This window comes from Somniosus microcephalus, chromosome 8 (genome assembly GCF_052327205.1).
Source record: "Somniosus microcephalus isolate GS21.2 chromosome 8, FLI_Smic_1.0, whole genome shotgun sequence".
NCBI classification, from domain to species: domain Eukaryota; kingdom Metazoa; phylum Chordata; class Chondrichthyes; order Squaliformes; family Somniosidae; genus Somniosus; species Somniosus microcephalus.
In genome coordinates, this window is record NC_140994.1 from 119,244,557 (window position 1) to 119,260,736 (window position 16,180).

At 44.2% G+C, this 16,180-nt stretch overlaps 1 protein-coding gene across 1 annotated transcript in view; it reads right to left on the reverse strand.

The window, feature by feature from the left end:
• lcp2a (lymphocyte cytosolic protein 2a) overlaps positions 1 to 16,180 on the reverse strand; it is a 316,451-nt gene that overhangs the window by 8,893 nt on the left and 291,378 nt on the right. Inside the window, exons 16-19 of the mRNA XM_085996162.1 lie at positions 14,737 to 14,905; positions 13,074 to 13,114; positions 10,559 to 10,659; positions 8,447 to 8,521 (exon numbers count right to left, since the gene is read on the reverse strand). Coding sequence (XP_085852288.1) covers positions 8,447 to 8,521; positions 10,559 to 10,659; positions 13,074 to 13,114; positions 14,737 to 14,905 — 386 coding nt within the window. The remainder of the gene's footprint in view (positions 1 to 8,446; positions 8,522 to 10,558; positions 10,660 to 13,073; positions 13,115 to 14,736; positions 14,906 to 16,180) is intronic.

Genomic DNA, 16,180 nt, shown 5'->3' on the forward strand with positions numbered 1-16,180 from the left:
TAGAACGGGTGGAAATTCTAAATAATTTCTCTGTAAATGTTATTTTGCTGTGTGGCTGCTATTTCAGTAAAAGTTATTTCAATGTGTGAGTCATTTCATCATTTTTAGAAAACATGTAACTACACATAAAGCCACAATTTGCACATTAGATGCCATAGAAGTTTCATCAAATCAAAAAGCATTTAAGTATCATCCACCAGGTTCACTGTTTATTTTGGAATAATATTTTGCCCACTAAAGATTGCCTGAAAAAAAATCTTCCAGCCTACATGATTTATTTATAAACAGAAAATGCTGGGAACACTCAGTAGATCAGGCAGCATCTGTGGAGAGAGAAACAGAGTTAACGGCCACGATATTTACGGGGAGGTAGGGAGGGAGCGGGACGCGGATCAGCAGCTGGGAAACCCCGAAATACCAGGAAGGCGGAGATCATGTTTAATTTCACGTCAGGACCTCATTAAAATTGCTTTACTCTGTTTCCCGCCCAGCAGGTGGCTAGATTGAGAGGCTGAGCACTGCCGGGCAGGAAATCCTGCGGGACAAATTTAATTATGGGGAACCCTGGAGACGGTCTGCGGCAATCAAAGATCAGGGCTCGGTGTGCAGGGGGAGGGGTGCGGGGGGTGATGCTCAGAGCACGGCAGAGAGGAGGGTGGGAGCGAGATTGTGGAGGAGAAATCATGGGGGGGGGGCGGGGAAGGTCGTAAGATCGCAGCAGGTTTGTTTGAGGGGTCGTTGGAAACCCTTCTGCTCCACCTCCCCCACACGCAGTGCTGGAAAAGCACTTACCTGCTGAATCCGACAGCTATCGCCTCCCTTTAGCTGTCGGGTTTCCCGAGCCCTGGGAAATAAGACCTGCAGCCGTTAAATCCAATCGCTGTCAAAATTTGAGGCATGGAACCCCGTTTAATTATTATAATTACCAACCGGTCTCCAACCATCACCCGTCCGTCGTGGGCGGTTCAAATAAACCCCAACATTACAGGTCAGTGATCTTTCATCAGAACTGGAAGATATTAGAGATTTAATCGTTTTTAAGTAAGTGCAGAGCTAGGGAGAGAGTGGCTGGAGAGGAAAGAACAAAAGGGAAGGTCTGTGACAGGGTGGAAGGCAGGAGAGGTGAAATAATAAAAGGGATGATGGTGCAAGGCAAAACAGTTTGACAATGGGACAAATAAAAAAACAAAAGATGGGTCCAGAGGAGGTGTAAATGGCAACAGCAGAATAGCAGAGGGGTAAGGAAGCACAGAAAATCTGGGAAAGCAGAGAGGGTTACCGTGGCCCAGGAATGTGGCGGAGAAAGGGGCATAGATCCCAGGGGTGCGAACATCCCTGCTGGCCATGTATCCCTAGGGAATCTCCAGCCCACATGATTTAATTGCCTATTTGACAGATTTCAGTCATCAAAGGAAATGAGAATTGGGCAGTTCTCAGGAGATTTCCAGCCTTTAAAGAGGAAATAGTTCAGGTACAGTCGAGATACATTCCCACTAGGGGGAAAGGTAGGGCAACTAAAGTCAGGGCTCCCTGGATGACGAAAGAGATAGAGAGTAAGATGAAGCAGAAAAAGAGCGCGCATGACAGATGTCAGGTCGAGAATACATCTGAGAATCAGGTTAAATATAGAAAGTTAAGAGAAGTGAAAAAGAAAAGAGGGGCAAAGAGAGGGTATGAGAATAGAATGGCAGCTAACATAAAAGGTAATCCAAAAGTCTTCCATAGGCATATAAATAGTAAACGGGTAGTAAGAGGAGGGGTGGGGCCGATCAGGGACCAAAAAGGAGACCTACACATGGATGCAGAGGGCATGGCTGAGGTACTAAATGAGTACTTTGCATCTGCCTTCACCAAGGAAGAGGATGCTGCCATAGACATAGTAAAAGGAGGAGGTAGTGGAGATACTGGATGGGATAATAATAAGTGATAGAGGTACTGGAAAGGCTGGCTGTACTTAAAGTAGATAAGTCACCAGGACTGGTTGGGATGCATCCTAGAATGCTGAGGGAAGTGAAGGAAGAAATTGCAGAGGTACTGGCCATAATCCTCCAATCCTCCTTCAAAACAGGGGTGCTGCCAGAGGACTGGAGAATTGCAAATGTTACTCTCTTGTTCAAGAAAGGGTGTAAAGATAAACCCAGCAACTATAGGCCAGGCAGTTTAACCTCCGTGGTGGGGAGGGTTTTGAAATGATAATCTGGGACAAAATTAACAGTCACTTGGATAAGTGTGGGTTAATTAAGGAAAGCCAGCACGGATCTGTTAAAGGCAAATCGTGTTTAACCAACTTGATCGAGTTTTTTGATGAGGTAACAGAGAGGGTTGATGAGGGCAATGTGGTTGATGTGGTGTACATGAACTTCCAAAAGGCGTTTGACAAAGTGCCACCTAATAGGCTTGCCAGCAAAGTTGAAGCCCATGGAATAAAAGGGACAGTGGCAGCATGGATACAAAATTGGCTAAGTGACAGGAAACAGAGAGCAGTGGTGAACGGTTGTTTTTCGGACTGGAGGAAGATACACAGTGGTGTTCCCCGGGTTCGGTACTAGGACCACTGCTTTTCTTGAAATATATTAATGACTTGGATGTGGGTGTACAGGGCACAATTTCAAAATCTGCAGATGACTCAAAACTTGGAAGTATAGTGAACAGTGAAGAAGACATTGATAGACATCAAGAGGACATAGACAGGCTGGTGGAATGGGCCGAAATGTAGCAGATGAAATTTAATGCAGGAAAATGTGAAGTGATACATTTTGGTAGAAAGAATGAAGAGAGGAAATATAAACTAAAGGGTGCAATCCTAAAGGGGATGCATGAACAGAAAGACCTGGGGGTATATGTGCACAAATCATTGAAGGTGGCAGGACAGGTTGAGAAAGCGGTTAACAAAGCTTATGGGATCCTGGACTTCATGAATAGAGGTATAGAATACAAAAGCGTGGAAATTATGATGAACCTGTATAAAACACTGGTTCGGCCTCAACTGAAGTATTGGCCCAGAAATTCGGGTCGGAGGCTTCCCACGGGTGCACTTACCTAGCATGCCGGCCGTTGTGCTGTGGGCCCGCATGGGATTCCGATCCTGGGCCTGCTCCAATGGCTGGCGTGCAGTACTTGCGTATCCCAGGGGCGCAGTTAGTTCGAAGCGTCCCCTGGGATCACGTGGGCCATGGAGAGCCAATGGTAGCAGGGAATCTGTATTCATAGATTTGACAGGAAGACCTGTCAAATCTATGAATACAATTCAGCCCCAAAACATCACTAAAACTTCAAATAATTTTTTTTTTTCAATCACATTTTTAAAATAACTATAAATTACATAAAATAACTATTTTAAACAATAATTTAAATTTTGGAAAAAATTAATTACAGTTTCTAACGGGGCTAAAAACAAACTCACCTTTCTTTAAAGTATTTAAAAATAATAAACCTGTGGAAAAAATGTTTTAATCTAACTTAATTCACCACTTACCTTGTTAAAAGCAGGCCTTGTGACTGCTTTTTACAAGCACAGCTCCTGGAGACTTACCCTCCCGGAGAAACCTGCAAAAAAAACGGAAGTTCCAGGCGTACGCGTTGCCTCTCCGGCGCACGCGTTCGACCTGTGAACCCCTTCCTTTAAGGGAACGGAAGTTCCGGTTTCCCACGCATGCGCAGTGCATGCACGAAACTGGCACTTTCGTTGAGTACCCAGCGCGTACTCACCCGTGGGGACCCGAATTCCTGGCCCATAATATTGTGTCCAATTCTGGGCACTGCGCTTTAGGAAGGATGTGAAGGCCTTAGAGAGGGTGCAGAAAAGATTTACGAGAATGATTCCAGGGATGAGGGACTTCAGTTACGTGGATAGACTGGAGAAGCTTAGAGCAGAGAAGATTGAGAGGAGATTTGAAAGAGGTGTTCAAGATCATGAGGGGTCTAGACAGAGTAGATAGAGAGAAACTGTTCCCATTGGCGGAAGGGTCGAGAACCAAAGGACACAGATTTAAGGTGATTGGCAAAAGAACCAAAGGCGACATGAGGGAAAACTTTTTTACTCAGTGAGTGGTTAGGATCTGGAATGCAATGCCTAAAAGGGTGGTGGAGGCAGGTTCAATCACGACTTTCAAAAGGGAGTTGGATAAGTACTTGAAAAAAAAACATTTGCAGGGTGAAATAAAGAGTAGATTGCCTTTCAAAAGCTAGGCTTTATTAACCTTAAAAAACCAGCAAGTACATGTTGAGCACCCAGTCTCAACCAAACTGTAGAAAACTGAATTTAAGATGGCCACCACAGGTCACATGGAATCAACTAACCAATAAGTTTACAGCATATATCTCAAGGCAGGAAAACAGGCAACCAATTACAATGCTTCTTATAAAACAAGAATAATCACCACATTCACCCCTCCTTTTAAAATATACTTCAACCTAGGTAGCCTTTACAGTTTACAATTAGTTATTTATGACTAGAGCAATACATGTATAATGCCTTCAACAATTTTTAAATTTTACTATTAAATTATTAATTATTTTAAAAGTCCATTTTTAATCGGTCGACCGGATATCTTATTCGTGTCGACCTTCTTAGCCTTGGTGGAGTTCCTTGCCCTCCCACACCAGGAGACACAGAAATATCTTCTGCAGGGAGGCTATCAATATCCCGATTATCAACTGTTTCCGGATTGGAAGTCCCATTAGAAGGTAGACTGGGAGGGTCATGAACATCCATCGGGGGCAGACTAAGAGAATTGTAAGTGTCTGCAATAGGATTGGAAATGTTCGTAGTATCTGTGATGACATCAACATTATCTGAATTATGGCTATTGTTGATGTCCTCAGGAGAGGGCTGGTCACCACAAGGAGCTAAGTCTTTAACTGAAACCATACTTTCTTTCCCATCTTGGAATCGAACGTGAGCATATTGGGAATTTGCCTCCAATAGCTCCACATCCTCCACTAAAGGATCATACTTTGACAGTCTAACATGGCGTCGGAGCAGCACAGGTCCCTGCATAGTAAGCCATGAAGGTACCGAATATCCCATAGTAGATCTCCGCGGATAGTTGAAGAGCCTTTCATGGGGGGTCACATTAGTAGCCGTTGAAAGCAATGATCTAATGGAATGCAGGGCATCAGGCAGTACCATTTCCCACTGTGTATTCTTAAGGTTCCAGGATGTCAAAGCCAACATAACTGCCTTCCAGATCACCCCATTGTATCGTTCGCACTGTCCATTACCCTGGGGATTATACGGGGTAGTTCTGCTAGTAGAAATTCCCCGACTCTGGAGGTATTCCTTCAACTGGGAAGACATAAAAGAACTTCCCTGATCCGAATGGATATACGCAGGCATCCCAAAGATGACAAAAAGTTGAGTCAGACATTTAATAACTGTAGCAGCTGATACATCTGCACAAGGAAAAGCAAAAGGGAACCTTGAAAACTCATCCACAACAGTAAATATATATCGATTCTGAGTCATTGAAGGAAGAGGCCCCTTAAAATCAACGCTCAGGCGTTCAAAGGGAGAAGTAGCCTTTATAAGATGAGCTCGTTGAGGCTTAAAGAAATTTAGTTTACACCGGGTGCAGACAGAGCATGACGAAGTCATCTGCTTGACGTCTTCAACTGAAAAGGGCAAATTCTTACTGCGTACGAAGTGTATCATCCTCGTAACACCAGGATGGCACAAAGCATTATGAAGATTAATAAGCGTATCTCCGTGAAGCACAGAACAATAAGCCCTCGACAGCGCATCAGCGGCAACATTATCCTTCCCCGGACGATAGACTATATCGAAATGGTAGCATGCCAACTCGATCCTCCACCTCATTATTTTATCATTCTTAATCTTTCCAAAATGTTTGACACCAAACATGAAGGACACAGATTTTTGGTCAGTTACTAACGTAAAATGTTACCCAGATAAATAATGTCTCCATTTACGCAGTGCTTCTACTATTGCGTACGCCTCTTTCTCTATTGATGAATGTCTCTGCTCACTATTGCTCAGAGTACGTGAGAAAAAGGCCACAGGTCTTCCATTTTGGTTCAGGGTAGCCCCAATTGCAAAATCGGAAGCGTCCGTCTCAATCACAAAGGGAACCTGCTCATCAATAGAATGCACAACTGCTCCAAGGATATCCTTTTTAAGATTATCAAAACACATCCTGGCCTCCCATGATAGAGGATATGTCGTAACCCGAATAAGGGGCCGGATCTTCTGCGAGAAGTTTGCAATCCAATTAGAATAATAAGAAAACAGTCCAACAACTCGTTGCAAGGCCTTAGAATTAGTAGGGCAAGGTAAATCAATCAGTGGTCGCAGCCGTTCTGGATCTGGTTTAATCTTGTTTCCCGAGATAATATACCCCAGTAAATTTACCTCGGTGGTCGAAAAGATACACTTCTCTTTATTGAAAGTTAAGCCAACTTTTTCCGCAACTTGAAGGAATCTTTCTAGATTAAAATCGTGCTCCACCCTTGATTTGCCACACACCGTGATGTCATCTAAATATGAGAAGGTGTCAGAGAGAGAGTTATCACTTATAAAAGCATCCATTGCCCGTTGAAAACAGGCGACACCGTTAGTAACACCGAATGGTACTCGGCAAAACTGGTACAGCTTTCCGCCAGCTTCAAAGGCCGTATATGGTTTGTCCCTCTTAGTGATAGGAATCTGATGATAAGCATTCTTTAGGTCAATAGTGCTAAAAACCTTATATTGAGATACTTTATTGATAAGCTCATCAATCTTAGGCAGGGGGTACGCATCTAATTGAGTATACCTGTTAATAGTTTGAGAGTAGTCTATCACCATTCGCTTCTTATGTCTCTCATTAGTGGTGACAACTACCTGTGCCCGCCAGGGCGAAAAACTAGGTTCAATGATTCCTTCCGATAAAAGACGTTGAACTTCAGAATTAATAAATTCTTTATCCTGACTGCTATACCTTCTTGACTTGGTAGCAATTGGCTTACAGTCCGTCATCAAATTGGAAAAAAGTGATAATGGAGAAATGAATAAAGAAGTTAATCCACAAATAGACAAAGGTGGCTTGGTTCCTCCGAAAGAAAGACTGAGGGACTCATGTAACTGAAGCACATCATGACCAATCAAAATGTCCGCAGAGAGATTAGGCAGAACGGATAGGCGTATATCAGTATACGTATTACCTAGGAGAATTAATTTCACAAGGCAACAACCATATAACCATATAAAACAAGAATAATCACCACACAGGGCTACGGGGAAAGGACGGGAAAGTGGGACTAGCTGAGGTGCTCTTGCAGAGAGTCGGCATGGGTTCGACGTGCCAAATGGCCTTCTTCTGTGCTGTAACCATTGTATGATTCTATGATTCTAACACAACGGGGTAAATGTAACTTTGGGCCCTAGTGTAAAACGGGCAGCACCGGATCAGCCTTCCGTTATACATCTCTCCTCATTGAAGTCACTGGAAAAGGAAATGGAAATGGGGAGAGCTGTAGAAGGGGCAGCTGATCCGATATTGCTCGTTTTACACTATTGCACAAGGTCACAATGAGCCCCAAGGAGACCCCACTCCCCATCACTGTGAATGTACAATGGCCCACCATGCTCCTTACACCTTCTCAGCAAGTGAGTCTTACACATTTTGGAACAGCACGTAGCTTTGCGCTACATAGAAACATAGAAGATAGGAGCAGGAGTAGGCCATTCGGCCCCTCTAGCCTGCTCCACCATTCAATGCAATCATGGCTGATCATCCAAGTTCAGTACCCGGTCCTGCATTCAGACTGCATTCTGTCAACTTACCTCACACTCACCACAGGGGCTTAACCAACATCTCATCAACAGGGTACTCACCACACCTCCAAATACTAACATGCTCACATCCCATGATAATGTGTTTATGATTAATGTAACAGCTCACATTTTGTTATGGGTTTGACACACAGCACTGTAATGGCTAACATTCTCACATCATATGATTATGGTTTTCACAGATGGAAGTTTTCAGCATTACATGATCATTGCCTGTGTTTGTTTATTTAAGACCACATTCCATAATAGATCACAGTTCTATATGGGTTTGTGCTTAGGATTGATAGGATGACAAGAGAGAGAGAAAGACACAGAGACAGAGACAGACACACAGAGACAGTGGGCAGAAGAAACTTCTTCACACACACACAGTTGTGGGGCTGTGGAATCCAGGGTTAGTGGTTGAGGCAGAAACTGTGTCAACATTCCAGATTAGATTGGAGAGGTGGGTGAAGGAAAAGGGATCTGGGAACTGGGAGGGTAAATGTGATTAGAACTACTCGCTCCTGTGGAGGGTAAACACCGACACGGACTGGTTGGGCCGAATGGCCTGTTTCTGTGTTGTAACTTCTGTGTATCTAGATGTGACGATAGCTAAGGCTGATATTAGTTGTCAGGAATGGTTATTATTGAAGAAACAGTAGCTCTCAGTACCTCATTAATGCTTCGAAGAGCTGATTCGGCTTCTGATCGACCAATGTCACCTGCATACCATTCCCTGGACAGACACTGAAACACAAGAATCCTGCTGAGAAATATTCTCTGAGCCGTGGAACTGATGGTTTATAAACAGTCAATCACACAGAGAGGGGACACGAAAATCACAGCACTGCACCATGTTACGGCTAGTAAGAGGAATTTCACTCCAGTATGGTGAAGGGTTCTGCAAGGGTACACCCACAGTGGACCACTCTGAACCGCAGTACTCGGTTTTTAGATGTACAAGGCGCTCCATGCAGTAACTGGGTGGTAACTAAACTCAGTTACACCTGACCTGAAAGCAATGCCATTCGCTGCGCCACTGCGGAGTAAAGTATTGCCAGTGGTAATTTAAGGCACCTGATCAAAGGACACTGGCAGCAATCACTGGTAAATGAGGCTGTCGGGAAGCACTGGACCAATTGTCCGAGTTAATGCTACCGGCACAAGCCTCCCCACCAGCTTCTGCATATCAGGAGATCGTGAAAAGAAAAAAAGGGAAGAACTTGCATTTATATAATACCTTTCACAACCTCAGGACATCCCAAAGGGCTTTACAGCCAATGAATTACTTTTGAAATGTAGTCGCTGTTGTAATGTAGGAAACGTGGCAGCCAATTTGTGCACAGCAAGGTCCCACAAACAGCAACGAGATATTTGCTCAGATAATCTTTTACACCCTCCTGAGAGGGCAGACAAAGTTTCAGTTTAATGTCTCACCCAAAAGACGGCACCTTCAGCTGTGCAGCACTCCCTCAGTACAGCACTGAAATGCCAGCCTAGAGTTTGTGCTGAAGTCCCTGGAGAGGGACTCAAAACCCACAACCTTCTTACTTGGAGGGGAGAGCTGAGCCGCAGCTGACACAGAGATGTGCAACTGTTAAAAGAACCAGGAAGCTAAGGTTTACAGAGACAGGAATGCAGCTCGTGGTGCATGGGGCAATATTGTTGAGCGCCTCTGTTTTAGGCACCGTGTTAAAACCCCCCAAAACAAATTCTCAAAGAGAGGCCTGTGAGGAGAATGCAAGTCCCCAACAATTCCAATAATATGTGTTGTGCATCTCAAAGTGCTGCATCATTCCAGCAGTTAGCAGAGCTTGCCCATCGGGCTCAGAAGGTTGCAGGTTGTGAGACAAATGCAAGTTCATGGTGTCAGCTGTGGCTCAGTTAGTAGCTTTCTTGCCTCTGAGTCAGAAGGCTGTAGGTTCAGGTCCCACTCCAGAGACTTGAGCACAAAATCTAGGCTGAAACTCCAGTGCAGTGCTGAGGGAGTGCTGCAGTGTCAGAGGTGACATATTTCAGGTGAGACATTAAACCGAGGCCCCGTCTGTCCTCTCAGGTGGACGTAAAAGATCCCATGACACTATTTGAAGAGCAGGGGAGTTCTCCCTGGTGTCCTGGCCAATATTTATCCCTCAATCAACGTCACTAAAAAAGATAATCTGGTCATTTATCTCATTGCTTTCTGTGGGACCTTGCTGTGCACAGTCACTGCACTTCAAAATTGGTTGTAAAGCACTTTGGGATGTCCTGAGTTTGTAAAAGGCGCTATATGAATGCAAGTTCATTTTTTCTTTTATTCCATTGCTAGCTGATTTCCCAAAGTGTTATTCATTGATAGCCTAAGAGCTGGAAAGTGATCTCAATGTTTAGCTCCTTTAAGGCCACTGATCCAAGTTGCCCTGTGGAGAAGTGATCGAAACAGTTCCTGAGGTGAATCAGATTAATTGCTGCATGGGGTGGGACCCTAGTAGATGAGACAAATGACCAGATAATCTGTGTTTTAGTGATGTTGGTTGAAGGATAAATATTGGCCAGGACACTGGGGAGAACTCCCCTGCTCTTCTTCGAAATAGTGTCGTGGGATCTTTTACGTCCACCAGAGAAAGCAGAGAGGGCTTTGGTTTCACTTCTCATTCAAAAGACGGCACCTCCGACAGTGCAGCAGGTTTAATTCAACTGCTGGAAGCAGGCGATAAAGGGCTGCTGTCATTGCTGTTTGGAGTGAATAAAATAAATGTAAAGATATCAAGTAATGACCATCGAGATAGCACAGTATTTCCATACCTGCTCTTGTGGTGCTGGCAGTACGGGTCGGCCTTTATTAACTGGTAAAGGCAGAGGTGGTCTGGAATCACTGGGGCCTCTTGAGAAAGACTGCTTGGTCTCTGTGTATATAAAGCATAGTCAGCTGATCTCATAGCAGTGACAATATTACATGACAACTGTTAAGCGGATGCACAACACAACATCTGCTCAGATGTGTTTTTCATAGAATAATAGAATCATACAGAACAGAAGGAGGCGTTTTGGCCCATTGTGCCTGTGCCGGCACTTTGAAAGAGCGATCAAATTAGTCCCACTCCCCTGCTCTTTCCCCATAGTCCTGCAAATGTTTCCTTTTCAAGTATATATTGAATTCACATTTGAAGGTTACACCACCCTTTCAAGCAATGCATTCCAGATCATAACTCACTGAATTAAAAAATTCTCCTCCTATCCCCTCTGGTTCATTTACTAATTGCGACTAGCATAGATGCATTTAAGGGGAAGCTAGAAAAACACACGAGGGAAAAAGGAATAGAAGGATATGTTGATGGGGTGAGATAAAGAGGGGGGGAGGAAGCTTGTGTGGAGCATTAACACCGGCATAGACCAGTTGGGCCGAATGGCCTGTTTCTGTGTTGTACATTCCATGTAATCACCTTAAATCTGTATCCTCTGGTTACCAAACCTCCTGCCAGTGGAAAGTTTCTCCTTATCTACTCTATTTTGGTAGCCATTTTTCTCACTCCTTACGGTAAGTTTCCTTTTAAAGCAGCTCAATTTCATTGTCGAGCTGGTACAAGATAGAAGGCAGCATGCTAGGGAGATCAGTGGACTATTCTGTAACAATTGGTAGTCCTACTTGCCAATTACGCAGCACAACTATCTACAAGATGCAATGCAGCAACTCGCCAAGGCTTCTTTGGCAGCACCTCCCAAACCCTCGACCTCCACCACCTAGAAGGACAAGGGCAGCAGGTGCATGGGAACACCATCACCTCCAAGTTCCTCTCCAAGTCACACACCATCCTGACTTGGGCATATATCACTGTTCCTTCATCATCACTGGGTCAAAATCCTGGAACTCCCTACCTAACTGCAGCACTGTGAGAGCACCTTCACCACATGGTTCAAGAAGGCAGCTCACCATCACTTTTGAGGGCAACGAGTGATGGGCAATAAATGCCGACCTTGCCAGTGATGCCCATATTGCAAGAATAAATTTCTTTTAAATCACCATTTTACCTTTTCCTGCCTTCCCTTTATATACACAACTTGGCCATTCCCCTGAACTAGGACTGGTAGAGATGAACACCTGGGTTTGGATAAAACTTTGTTGATGTGGATATAAAAAGAACCTTGCACGATGTGGTATTTCTTGCTCACTAGTTCTTATCCAACCTCTCCTGAAAGTGTTGACTCTTTGCTGGGACACAGTTCCACAGGCAGCCTTCAACACCTCAGCCAAATGGTTATTATTGATATATCAGCCGTGACAGCGTTAACTGGTCTTTTGGCCATTACAGAGAAGCCCGATTCTGTCCTCACTTGAGGCCCACAATCGCACTGCCAGCAAGGGCTTGATGGCTAGCGATCGGCTAAAGGCGCTATATAAATGCAAGTTGTTGCTGCTAGGCCAATGAGAGGAGCTTCTCATGATATGATTTTAATGCATCCAGGATATTCTAACACTGCTATATTTAAATTGCAATTTCTCAATGTGTTCTAGAATTAAAGTCAATGGAATGGTAAATCAGGTGAGGTGTATGCTGGGCAGCCAATCTAATATTGCCTGTTTTAAACCATCACTGATAGTTAAGATGATCCACAACCTTTCGCCTTGCTTTACTGTAGGACAGGGACCAACATCACTAAAGAGGAAGCAGGTTAGTTGGTAGTGGCTGGTCTTGATTTTTACTATGATTTACACGAGTTTTCATATTTTTGCCATGGCCAAAAACTTCGCCCCAATAAAACTACAGTTCTAGGTATTAGATAAAACGTCTTGATGCCAAATCTGATTTTAATGCTTGCTCCGAATGTCAGATTTCAGCACCACAGCAGCACAGTCCAAACCAGAATGAGTTTTGCCTCAAATAGATGTCTGAATTGCCAGATAATCGATTTAAATTAGCTTCCCTTTTAAATCCTGAAGTTTGTAGAACTCATAAGAAAGAACTTGCATTTAAATAACGCCTTTTACGACCGCAGGACATCCCAATTTGTGCACAGCAAGGTCCCACAAACAGCAAGGAGATAAATGACTTGTTTTAATGATGTTGGTTGAGAGATAAATGTTGTCCAAGGCACCAGGGAGAACTCCCCTGCTTTTCTTTGAAACAGTGCCATGGGATCTTTTATATCCACCTGAGAGGGCAGATGGAGCCTTGGTTTAACATTTGATCCGAAAGATGGCATCTTGGACAGTGCATCACTCCTTCAGTATTGCACTGAATAAACTAGGAATCAATTTCTTGGTAAGACAATTAAGATTTTATAGAAGAAGTGAACAAGACACTGACAAACAGTTTTGTACCTTGTTGAAAACGTGGTGGCAAGGACCCGCTTGGTGAAAGACTTGTCATGAAGGGGAAAAAAGAAACAAAAAATGAATGTTAATAAGATAATAAAAAAACAAACTGAAGATCTAGTAGGCATGGGGCCTGCTGCGCTCTGGAATCTTCAGCAGTCACTGTGGCTCAGCAAAAAAGTGAATGAATTGAAACTAAAACACTTGATGTGGAGCCGGGAGGAGCAGGAGCATCTTTTCAGCGCTCTTCCCATTGTCCTCAGCAGATGGTTATTAGTCCTTTGCAAGGTCACAAGGTATCATAGTGTAAATAATCCTACAGTGCCCAAAATTCCAGGAGTCCCACTCTGCCAGGAGAAGTGGGCCGGACTCCGGACAACCTGCAGCCAGAGATATGGACTCTGTCCTATATGGTGGAGTTGGGGGATATTTCCATAGTTGGAGACATCTTGGGCCAAAGAAAAATAAGTAAATAACTTTTTTTTTTAATGTCCACAAAGGTAAATGTTTCCTTTCATTTTAAGATAATTATTACCCTCTGGGACTGACTACCTTTTTGCCAAACCTTTTTGGGGCCTTAGTAAGGCCCAGTATAGGAGCTCCCAGTTGGTGTAGATCCCACTGGGCCAACTAGACAGAACTCCTGGAGTAGCCTAGGAATGCAGTCGCACCCTAAGCAGTGCTTTGATGTTGGGGAAGGCAGAGGGAAAATTGATCTGCTTGTACCGTTCCCCCCCCCGCACCCCATCCCGAAATTGGATCAATTTGTACACGTGGCGAAAAACCCGACGGGTACAGGATCCGCCTTAGATTGTTCCCCGCAACCACCGTGGACGCTCCGCCCTCAAACACCATCAGAGTTCTGGGGCTATGGAGTCCATCAAAAAGGCCAGAAGGTGGAAGCACACATCAGGTGAGGAAGTCAGACACTGGGGACACACTGGAGATTAGAATACTCACTAATCCTGTGGAGGGAAGGTCACCAGGAATCTAGAACATTTTGTAAAACATTCAATAAAATCCAAATGAGAACTTGCTGTGCGTACTAGGATTCTGTATGGAAAGGAAAGGAAATTTCTCCCTCTGATACTTCTAGCAACTTCTCATTTAAAATTATTGTTGGGTATTTTGCAACAATCTTTCACAACTTTCTGACAGTGACCTACTCTCAGCTACGTGGGCCTGTGGTAAGTCTGACAGTGATGTAGTTTCAGGTGGTTCCACTGTTGGCTTTATTATAGGGATTCTCTGATAAACCTTCCTTGCTTCTTTCTGTGGAGAAGTTTGGACTGTGGCCGTCTGGGTTTCATTAGTGAATGCAGGAGACACGATGCAAGTCTATACATTAACAAAAGCCACATTTCCTGTTTCACCCATTGCTAGGGTCACCAAACCTCCAGGAATCTCCAGGAATTAAAGATTAATCTCCTGGACACTGCTGCAAGCAACCGGGGAGAAAAATCATAGCGGGCATTAAAAAATCAATTGTGTGTTTTCTTCGTTTTCTTTCAGCAGTTTGGTTGATCAGTTATAAAATGATTGAAAATAGGGGAAAAGGCTGTTTAATTGGGTGGGGCAGTCAGAGGCAGGAGGTCATGGATGAAGCCTCCAGGAATATGTACTGGGCATGGATACTGGTCACGTGTAGTAACTCCGCTGGGAGAAATACCTTTCTTGATTGGAAAGTGGCAACTGGTTCCCTCCGGAGAAGTTGGGCTTTGGCCCCGGTCGGGCAGTTCTGTACGGGAATGTGTTGGCATTCAACGCAGAGTCAACCGGCCGAGGAAAAGACCTCTGAGGAAAATCTGAAGGAGAATTGGATAAAACAGCTTCAGTCTCTACAAGTGGACTCTACATCATGGAACTTAGCACTCACGCTTCCAATGAGACAGTTCCAATTATTTCCTTTCCTCAAATGTTATTTTCCTCAATGTCCCAGCATCATCTTTGAGAAGTAAGGAAGGGTTAAATTATGGGGTACATTCTCCAACCAAAGCTGTGTCTGTACGAACACTTAACACCAAACCAGACAGGTTAACTCCTTTTTAAAAATTTGTTTGTGGGATCAGGGCGTCGCTGGCAAGGCCAGCATTTATTGCCCATCCCTAGTTGCCCTTGAGAAGGTGGCGGTGAGCCGCCTTCTTGAACCGCTGCAGTCCGTGTGGTGAAGGTACTCCCACAGTGCTGTTAGGGAGGGAGTTCCAGGATTTTGACCCAGCGACGATGAAGGAACGGCGATATACTTCTAAGTCAGGATGGTGTGTGACTCGGAGGGGAACTTGGAGGTGGTGGTGTTCCCATACGCCCGCTGCCCTTGTCCTTCTAGGTGGAAGAGGTCGCGGGTTTGGGAAGTGCTGCCGAAGAAGCCTTGGCAAGTTGCTGCAGTGCATCTTGTAGATGGTACACACTGCAGCCACGGTGTGCCGATGGTGGAGGGAGTGAATGTTTAAGGTGGTGGATGGGGTGCCAATCAAGCGTCTGCTTTGTCCTGGATGGTGTCGAGCTTGAGCTGTTGGAGCTGCACTCATCCAGGCAAGTGGATAATAAAGTGCACAGAGGGAATTAATACAAGTGTGTTAATGTTCATATGGGAACAGTCTTGGTCAGAAAATATACATTTCTTATTGGAAGGTGCAGACTGTGTATTTCTGGCACTAGTACCTTTGTACAAGTAAGGTTTCCATAAAAGTGCAGCATATGTATAGCTGTTTAAAATGCTGTGTCTTACACTGTGACCAATTGGAAGGGGGCATGCAACAGTCAGAGGATTACAGCTGGCATTTAACAGTCTAAATAATAGCTCATATATCCCAGCCAATGTGCCTTGGATCAGGTTGCTCTCAAAAAGATAGTCAAGAACCCTGGTTGAAGATTAGGCTTTCAATCTTCTAACTAAAGTCCTTTCCTTTGTAGAATGATTGGTGCAACAATGGTGTGGATTCAAGGCCAGTGTTTAAACCACCAATTGTTAGATTATCATCTGATAAGAGAAGCATCAATTTATGTTAAAGAAAAATGAATAACTCAATTAAATCAACAGGAACGTAGGAACAGGAGGAGACCATTCAGCCCATCAAGCCTGTTCTGCCATTCAATTAGATCATGGCTAATCT